Source organism: Belonocnema kinseyi, chromosome 5 (genome assembly GCF_010883055.1).
Source record: "Belonocnema kinseyi isolate 2016_QV_RU_SX_M_011 chromosome 5, B_treatae_v1, whole genome shotgun sequence".
Lineage (NCBI taxonomy): Eukaryota > Metazoa > Arthropoda > Insecta > Hymenoptera > Cynipidae > Belonocnema > Belonocnema kinseyi.
In genome coordinates this window covers 82,829,574-82,839,212 of record NC_046661.1, presented here as the reverse complement: position 1 = coordinate 82,839,212, position 9,639 = coordinate 82,829,574, and the positions used below count along the sequence as shown (strand labels likewise).

The following is a 9,639-nucleotide window of genomic DNA, read 5'->3' as shown; positions in this document are numbered from 1 at the left end:
AAAAAAAAAAAAAAAAAAAAAGTTTGAACAAAATAATGAAATTTTCAATCAGAAAGTTAGATTTTCAACTAGAAAAGATACATTTTTAATTTTAAAAAAATCAATTTCCAACTGGAAATGAAATTGTTAAAATTTAGGGGGAAAAATGATTTTTTTCATTAAAAAAAAAAAATTTAAACAAAGTAGTATAATTTTCAAACAAAAAATAATAAATTTTGGATTGAAAACCGCCGAATTCGACCAGAGGTGAATGTCTAATAAATTAGTTGACCTTAAACAAAAAAAAAAAACAATTTTCAAACAAGGAGAAGAATATTCAACCAATAAAAGTTAATTTTTCAGAAAGTATTTCAAGGAATTAATTGAATTTTCAATCGAAACGACGAATTTGCAACCAAATGGTTAAATTTTGAAGCCTAGGAAATAAAGTAAATTTTCTTCTCAATATTAACAGATTATCATACTTTAAATATTCAAACTTTTTCCGCCTTAATAATCGAAACATAGAAAACTTCCCAAAATTTCATGAATGTCGGCACCCTTATTGAAAATAATATCTAAATACTTCGAAAAATCCTCGAAAAAGTCACTTTTTCCAAGTTACCAAAAAAAAAGAAGGTTTCGATCCATGTAATGGGTATTATTGTTTGGCCCTCGACTTGCAGCCATCTTGGATTTCCCCCACTCAATCTGAAATACCCGATTCTCGTCATCTGTTTCTGTGAAACTTTGCCTATCTACACATACGTATTTCTTCCGTGTGTAAAATTTCCTAGGAGTTTAGAAGTGTGTGCTTTCGTGTGTCGCTGGCAGTGTGTGTGTAGTTCAAGATTCGAGTCGACGTACCTTCGAGGTGTCGAAAAAAGAGTCACCGAAGTCCCAAGTGAGTATACAATCTGACAAGTTCCTAATAACAATAAAGACTGACCTTGCGAATCAAAACAAACCCGAATCCTCTTTTCCTTCAGTAATACTCCTTTCGATTTGAAAGCCAGTCGGAAGAACAGGAACCTCAAATCTGTAACTGTCCGTAACCATGTTTCATACCATGAAATGGTAACGTTTTTCGCGTTTTTTTTATCTTCCCACCAATATTCCCTGCTATTTTTCACTCAATTTCAGTTTGCAACGATTGAACTTCCGTGAATTGTTGTTCTGAATCGTGTATTTGTACTTTATTTTGCAGCAAGGAACACGATCACTCATCGTTCTTCAAGTTCCTACAAATGGAGCAAAACCACAAGAACACGGACTGCTACTTTTTCTACTACTCAAAGTGTTCCAAGGTAAGAAATACTTTGCGATTATTTGCTCCGGTAGTGGACATTCGTGTTGAAAAGTGTCTGGAATCGTTAAAATCGCTCTTTTTGAGGTACCATGTGTTGCGTGAGAATTTGGGCGAATTTGAGGTTAGGTCGGCCATGTTGAAGCCGTGTTCGCCGTGTTGCGTGACTCGCGAACCTTTTTCTAAAAATTCTAGACATATGCTTGAATTATCAGAAAAATTCTTTTCCTTCTCGCGTTTTGGCGCAAATTTTGAGATTAGGTTCCATTTCAGCCCGAATTTGAGGATTTATCGTGTTTTTGCATGTTTCTCTAAATATTGGGTCTTTTTAAGCGAAAAATCATGTGACGTCTACAGTGTGAAAAAAACTTGTGCAGATTGTGCTTTCACATAATTTTACAATAAAAAAAAATGTAAAATCGCTTAGATTTTCGAATGAAATTTTCAAAATTTTGGTAAAATCTTTGCGATAGTCCCAATGATTTTAAACGATTTTTTAAAATTTACGAGTGATAATCGTATGAAAAAAAAAGATTTACGATTAAACTACGTTTTTCAGTCTACCAAGATTTTGTACATTTATTACCGATTTTTATGATGCGTAAACTTTGTTTACAGTTTAGATTTTTGCAGCAAATTTTTTTTGCAATGCGGTTTTCGTTTTGTTTAATTTATTATGGATTGTTTTTTATTTTTAGCTTGATAATAGGATAAATAAAACTTGGCCCTGATTGTGAATTCCGCTTTTTTTATTCGGCATGTAGAAAATCGCAGTATATATTGTAAATTGAACTGTGATTCATTTTATTTACGTTTATTTGTTGATTCAATTTTTAATGAATGCAATTTTAAGCTTAAAAATAGATTAAATTTGCGCGATTTTTTTATTTAATTTCAGTTGTGCAAATAAATATTCTTAAATTTGTCTGATTTTTAAATCAAGTCAAGTTTTCAATTTTAATTTTTCCAAATTGAAGAAATTTCGAATGTAAAGCATAAAAATTACATTAAAACTTTTGAAATTTGCATAATTTTTAATTGCAATATGTCAAGATTTAAAATTATTTTTGTAGAGTTAGAATTAAAAACTATTCAATTTTAAAGAAGTATAAATAAAAGTTTTCAATCCTACTTCTCCAAAAAAAAAATCGGATTTTTTAAATGTGAAACTTAAAATTGTAATAACTTATCTTATTGAATATATTTATTAATATAATTTTAAATGTTTGCAATTAAAATCTTTTTAATTTTAAAGATATATATAAAAATGCTTAAATTTTTATAATTTTTAAATCAATTTCCCATTCTATATCTGCTAAATTGAAGAAACTTCAAATGTAAAGCATCAAAAATACAGAATTTTACAATTTCAGACTTAAAATTTTTTGAAACCGGGAAATGACCGTTAATTTATTTTTTTATCGTGAATTTTACAAATTTGTAGAAGAAAAAACTGCCAACGTTCGATTTCAACCATTTTAAAATAATTGTTGAATTTTTATGTTTTTCAATTATGTTATTATTTAGCTTACAATGCGTAATTCAACATTTTTTTAGACTTGAACAAGCAAAAAAATAAAAGCCATTGATGTTGAAAATTTTGGATAAAAACATTTTTATTCAATAAATAAATTTTGTTTTAATTTATCTGTACTTCAAGCAATAAAAAGCGAAAAAACGATTTGACAAAAAGATTTTAAATCAGTTCAAAGTTTAAGAATTTTCAGATTTTAACGTTAAAACTTAAGCGGTTTCAATTTAATAGTTTTAGTCATTGAAAAAATGTGAACGTGTGACTGAAAGTTTATAAACTATTTTCAACTTAAAAATAACTTCATAATAATATATTTATAATTAAAGGATTTTATTAAATTAAAAATATTGTTTCAGTCGAAAATATTCAAATTTTGGCCCATTCAGTTTGAAATTTTTCAATAAAAAAAAGATTAATTATTGAATATTAAGCAATATTTGAACTTTTATTAAAGACAAGTAAATTTAAGACAATTTTAATTGTTCTATTTGAAAAATGCTTACTTTATGAGTGAAATTTTTTAATTTTGATGTATAATTTACAAATAAACATCTGTAGAAAAAATGTTAGTAATTTTAAGAGATATTTACGAGTTTTAAAAAGATTAAAAATTATCATGAAAATTTTTAGAAAGTTTATTCAAAATCTTCTAGAATCTTTTTTGAAGATTTTATTTAAGTCGTTGAAAAACTTTTTAAATATTCTCTTAAAATAATTTTTAAAAATGAAAAATTATTTTCAGTTTCCTATGAATCTTAAGAAAATGTTTTTATTCTTTTGAAGCCTTTCCAAGTTATAAAAAGAATCTAATTTTTTTTGTTTAAAATCTGCGAAAATTTACATTTTGTTTTATTTCAGGCTATCATTTCAAATTTTACATTGAATCTTTTCAAAACTTCTGCATATTTTTTTAAATTACTTAAATTTCGCCTACAAATAGTAATAGTTCAATTGTTATTTAAACATACAAATTGTAAAGAAATGTTCTAAAATTTGCAGGATTTTCTGAAAATTGTAGGAAAAAAAAAAATCAATTAATTTTGACAGATATTTAGAAGTTCTGAAAAAATTTACAAAATAATTTTAAATTTAAAACAACTTCTAGATTTCTCAAGATTTAGTTAAAAAATTGGCTTCAATCTGCATGATTTATTATTTTCAATTATTCTATTTTAAATATTTACAACTATAAAGAGTTTCCATTTTACGGATGTATACGGAAATCTCTTGAATTTTTATTATTTTCAAGTCAAAGGTCAAGTTTTCAATTATACATTTTCCAAATTGAAGAAATTTCGAATGTAAAGTATCAACATTTCAGACATTTTAATTTGTAAAACTTAATATTTGCATAATTTTAAATTGTAAAATTTAACTTTTGCATCATTTTAACATGTGAATCTTAAAATTTGCAACATTTTAGATTGTCAAACTAAAAATTTAAATAATTTTAAATGGTAAAACTTAAAATTTAAATAATTTTTAATTGTGAATTGTCAAAATAAAAAATCCTTTTATTTAAAAGATTTTAAATTCAAAGTTTTACAACATTGAAGTGTTGTAATTAAAAACGTTTTAATTTTGAAGATGTATAAATAAATATTCTTAAGTTTTGAAAATGGTTTCACGAGCTTTTATTCAAAATTTTGAAATTTTGAAGATTTTCAATTGATGAAATCTTTAATTTTAAAGATGTTAAAATAAAGATTATTAAAGTTTAATGATTTTAAATATCAAAAGTTAAGTTTTCAACTTTAAACCTTTGAAATTGAAGAAATTACGATTGTAAAGCATCAAAATAACATAATTTTTAGTTGTAAAACTTAAAATTAGAATCATTTTTTCTTGTGAATTGATAAGATGTATAAATGAAAATTCTGAAATTTAGATGATTTTCAAGATTAAATGTCATGTTTTCAATGTTAAATCTTCGGAATTTAAGGTATTAAGAATGTAAAGCATCAAAATTAAAGATATTTTAAATGGCAAAACTTCAAATTTGCATAATTTAAAATTGTAAAACTTAACTTTTACATCATTTTAAATTACAAAACTTAAAATTTGCAACATTTTAAATGGTATAACTCAAAATTTAAATAATTAAAGATGGTAAAATTTCAATAATTTAAAATTGTAAATTATCAAAATAAAAAATTCTTCTATTTCAATGATTTGAAATTCAAAGTTCTACAGCACTGAAGAGTTGTAATTGAAAACTATTTAATTTTAAAGATGCATAAGTGGATATTCTTATATTTGAAAGATTTTCAACATCAATAATCAAATTTTTTATCCTAAATCTTCCAAATTAAAAAATTTCGAATTTAAATATAATTACAAATTACTGAATTTTTATTATAAAACTGAAAACTTCCATATTTTAAAATTATAAATTAAAAAAAAAAACCTTTTAATTTTCACGATCTTTCATTAAAAATTCTTCAATTTTAACGATTTAAAGTTCAAACTGCAATGACATTGAAGAGTTACAATTGAAAACTGTTAACGTTTTAAGAGTTATAAATTAAAATTCTAAATTTAGATGATTTTCAAAATTAAAAGTCAAGTTTTCAATGCTAAATCTTCGAAATTGAAGACATTTCGAATGTAAGGCATGAAAATTCCAGAATTTTAAAACCTTAAACTTGCGTAATTTTTAATTGAAAATTGTCAGGGTTAAAAATTCTTTAATTTTGGCTGCTTGCAAATGAAATTTTTTAGTTATAAAGAAGTGCAAACAAAAATTCCTAAAGTTTACTGATTTTGAATTTAAAGTCAAATTTTCATTTCTAATTCATACAAATTGATGAAAATTCGAATTTAACGAATAAAAATTATAGGATTTTTAATTGTAAAACTTAAAAAATGCACATAATTTTGTATTGAAAATTGTTAAAATTAAAAACTCATGAATTTTAATAATTTACACTTCAAAATTTTGCAGTTTTTAAGAGTTAGAATTGAAAAATCTTATTCTTTAAAGATTTATGAATAATCTTCCACATTAAAGCGTCAAAATTACAGAATTTTCAATTACTAATCTTGAAACTGGCATTGCTTTTAATTGCAAGCTGTCAAAATTAAAAACGCTTCAATCTTAACGATTTTATAATTTAAAGTTGCACAATTTTGAAGAGTCACAATTGAAAAGTTTTAATTTTTAAAGATGTATACATAAAAAGCCTAATATTTTAATAATTCTGAAGTTAAAAAATCAAGTTTTCAATTCTAAATCTTCCAAATTAAAGAAATTTTGAGTTTAAATCATCAAAATTACAGAATAAAAATTTAAATGAGATTAAAATCCTTTTTCACGACCAATAATCAAATTAATGAGAAGAATTCCTGAAAATAAAGCCAAGAATCTAACAACCAAATTTGAACAATCATCATTTTTCTCATTTTTCTTTCCTCTTTTTTTATTTTTATCCAAAAGAAAAACGAATTTTTTTTAGAGGGAAAAAAGTAAAAAGTTTTTTTTTCAGATTGCATTGGGAATATTTTATGATTGTCTAAATATGGTTATTAGATTCGTTTTATTTTCAGAAATTCTTCACATGTAAATGTAATTATAAATTACATCATTTTTAATTGTAAATTTAAAAAAAAACAAGCTTTTAAATTTTAACGATTTACAATTCGAAGTTCTATAATATTAAGGAGTAACAAATGAGAAATTTAAAAATTTTAAGATTTATAAATACAAATTTTTAAATTTAGATGACTGAAGATTAAAATTGAAGTTTTAAGAGCCACTTTTTAATTGCTAAATCTTCGAAATTGAAGAAATTTCGAATGTACCTCAAAATTACAGAAATTTTAAACTTAAAACGTTTATACTTCTTGATATAATTTTGATTGTTATTTTATCTTAAAAATTTGCTTCAATTCACGTGATTTGTTATTTAAAATTATTATATTGTAAATATGTACAACTAAAAAGGTTTTCAGTTTTACAAATATCTACAGAAAAGTCTTGAATTTTCATTATTTTCAAACCAAAAGTCAAATGTTCAATTATATATATTCCAAATGGAAAAAATTTGGAATGTAAAGCATCAAATTTACAGACATTGTAAACTGTAAAACTTCAAATTTGCATTATTTCAAATTGTAAAAATTAACCTTTGCATCATTTTAATTTGGCAAAGCTGAAAATTTGCAACATTTTCCATGGTAAAATTTCAAATTTGCATAATTTTAAATTAAAAAACTGAGCATCTGCACCATTTTAGATTGTAAAACTAAAAATTTTAATAATTTTAAATTGTAAATTGTCAAAATAGAAAACTCTTCTATTTAAATTATTTTAAATTCAATGTTCTACAACACTGAAGAGTTGCATTGGAAACTGTTTAATTTTGAATAGTCAAATTTTTTATCCTAAAACTTCTGCCAAACTTAATAAACTTCGAATTTAAATGTAATTTCAAATTGAAAACTTTTTTACTATAAAACTGAAAACCTCTATATTTTATAGTTACAAATAAAAAAATTAAACTTTGTAATTTTCACGATATTTTATTCAAAATTCTTCAATTGATGACATCCTTAATTTTAAATATGTGTAAATAAAGATTATTAGAGTTTAATGACTTTAAATATAAAAAGTTAAATTTTCAACTCTAACCTTCCAAATTAATTAAAAATTCTTCAATTTTAACGATTTACAATTGAAAGTTTTATGTTATTGTAAAGTTACAATTGAAAACTGTTCAATTTTTGAGATTTATAAATGAAAATTCTTAAATTTGAACGATTTTGAAGATAAAAAGTCAAGTTTTTAATGTTACTTCTTCGGAATTTATTGAAGATATTAAGAATGTAAAGAATCAAAATTACAGACATTTTAAATTGTAAAACTTCAAATTTGCATCATTTTAAATTGTAAAACTTAACTTTTTCATCACTTTAAATTATGAAACTTAAAAAGTGCAGCATTTTTAAGGGTGAAACTGAAAATTTAAATAATTTCAAATTGTAAAATTTAAATAATTTTAAATTGTAAATTGTCAAAATAAAAATTCTTTCATTTAAACGATTTGAAATTCAAAGTTCTACAGCACTGAAGAGTTGCAATTGAAAACTATTTAATTTTGAAGATGCATAAATGAATATTCTTAAATTTGAATGATTTTGAATATCAATAGTCAAATTTTTTATCCCAAATCTTCAAAATTTAAGAAATTTCCAATCTAAATATAAATAGAAATTACCGAATTTTTATTATAAAACTGAAAACTTTTATATTTTAAAATTACAAATAAAAAATAAAACCTTTTAATTTCGACGTCCTTTTATTAAAAATTCTTCAATTTTTAATGATTTAAAAATCTAATTGCAGTGATACTGTAAAGTTACAATTGAAAACTGTTCAATTTTTGAGATTTCTAAATTAAAATTCTTAAATTTGAATGATTTTGAAAATAAAAAGTCAAGTTTTCAATGCTAAATCTTCGGAAATGAAGATTAAAATAATGTAAGTCATCAAAATTACAGACATTTTAAATGGTAAAATTTCAAATTTGCATCATTTTAAATTGTAAAACTTATCTTTTGTATAATTTTAAATTATAAAACTTAAAATTTGCAACCTTTTAAATGGAAAAACACAAAATTTAAATAATTTAGAATTTTAAATGGTCAAAATAAAAAATTCTTCTATTCAAACGATTTTAAATTCAAAGTTCTACAGTACTGAAGAGTTGCAATTGAAAACTATTTAATTTTGAAGATGTATAAATAAATATTCTTAAATTTGAATCATTTTGAATATCAATAGTCAAATTTTTTATCGTAAATCTTCAAAATATTCATTTTAAATATAATCACAAATTACCAAATTTTTATTATAAAACTAAAAATTTCCATGTTTTTAAATTATAAATAAAACCTTGTAATTTTCACTATCTTTTATTAAAAATTCTTCAATTTCAACGATTTACATTTAGAAATGCTATTATATTGAAGAGTTACAATTAAAAACTGTTCAATTTTTAAGATTTCTACATGCCATTTTTTAAATTTCAATGATTTTGAAGATTAAAAGTCAAGTTTTCAACGCTAAATCTTCGAAATTAAAGAAATTTTTAATGTAAGGCATGAAAATTTCAGAATTTTAAAACCTTAAACTTGCGTAATTTTCAATTGATAATTGTCAAAATAAAAAATTCTTTAATTTTAACTACTTGTAAATGAAATCTCTTTAATTCTATAGAAGTGAAAATAAAAATGCTTAAAGTAATAAAAAAAAAAACTTAAAAAACGTATATAATTTTTTATTAAAAATTGTTAATGCTAAAAACTCTTCAATTTGAACAATTTACAATTCAATATTGTACAGTCTTTAAGAGATAGAATTGAAAAATCGTATTCTTTAAAAATGTAGGAATAAGACAATTTTAATTCTGATTACTTATAAGTCCAGGGTCAAGTTTTAAATTCTAAATCCTCCATTTTTAAATGTAAAGTTTCACAATTTTGAAGAGTTACAATTGAAAAGTTTTAATCTTTAAAGATGTGTACATAGAAAGCCTGAAATTTTAATAATTTTGAAGTTAAAAAATCAAGTTTTTCATTCTAAATCTTCCAAATTGGATAAATTTCTAATTTAAATCATGAAAATTACAGAAAAAAAATTAAAAATTTTAAATGAGATTAAAATCAAATTTAAAATCTTTTTCACGTCCATTAATAAAATTAATGTGAAGAATTCCTGAAAATAAAGCCAAGAATCTAATAAAAAAATTTGGACAACCATAATTTTTCTCATTTTTCTTTCCTCGTTTTTATTTTTGCCCAAAGGAAAAACAAAATTTTT

General features: G+C 22.7%; 1 protein-coding gene across 2 annotated transcripts in view; it reads left to right on the top strand.

Annotated features, from left to right (window-relative positions):
* The first annotated feature begins 785 nt into the window (after positions 1–785).
* Positions 786–9,639, top strand: part of LOC117173460 (zinc finger CCCH domain-containing protein 11A-like) — a 32,940-nt gene continuing 24,086 nt past the window's right edge. Inside the window, exons 1-2 of one of the 2 annotated variants that reach the window (XM_033362046.1) lie at positions 786–883; positions 1,187–1,286. In XM_033362046.1, the coding sequence (XP_033217937.1) occupies positions 1,227–1,286 (60 nt within the window). In that variant the 5' untranslated portion in view covers positions 786–883; positions 1,187–1,226. Of the gene's footprint in view, positions 884–935; positions 1,057–1,186; positions 1,287–9,639 lie in introns of those variants that run through there. The other variant, XM_033362045.1, reaches the window with a different exon arrangement.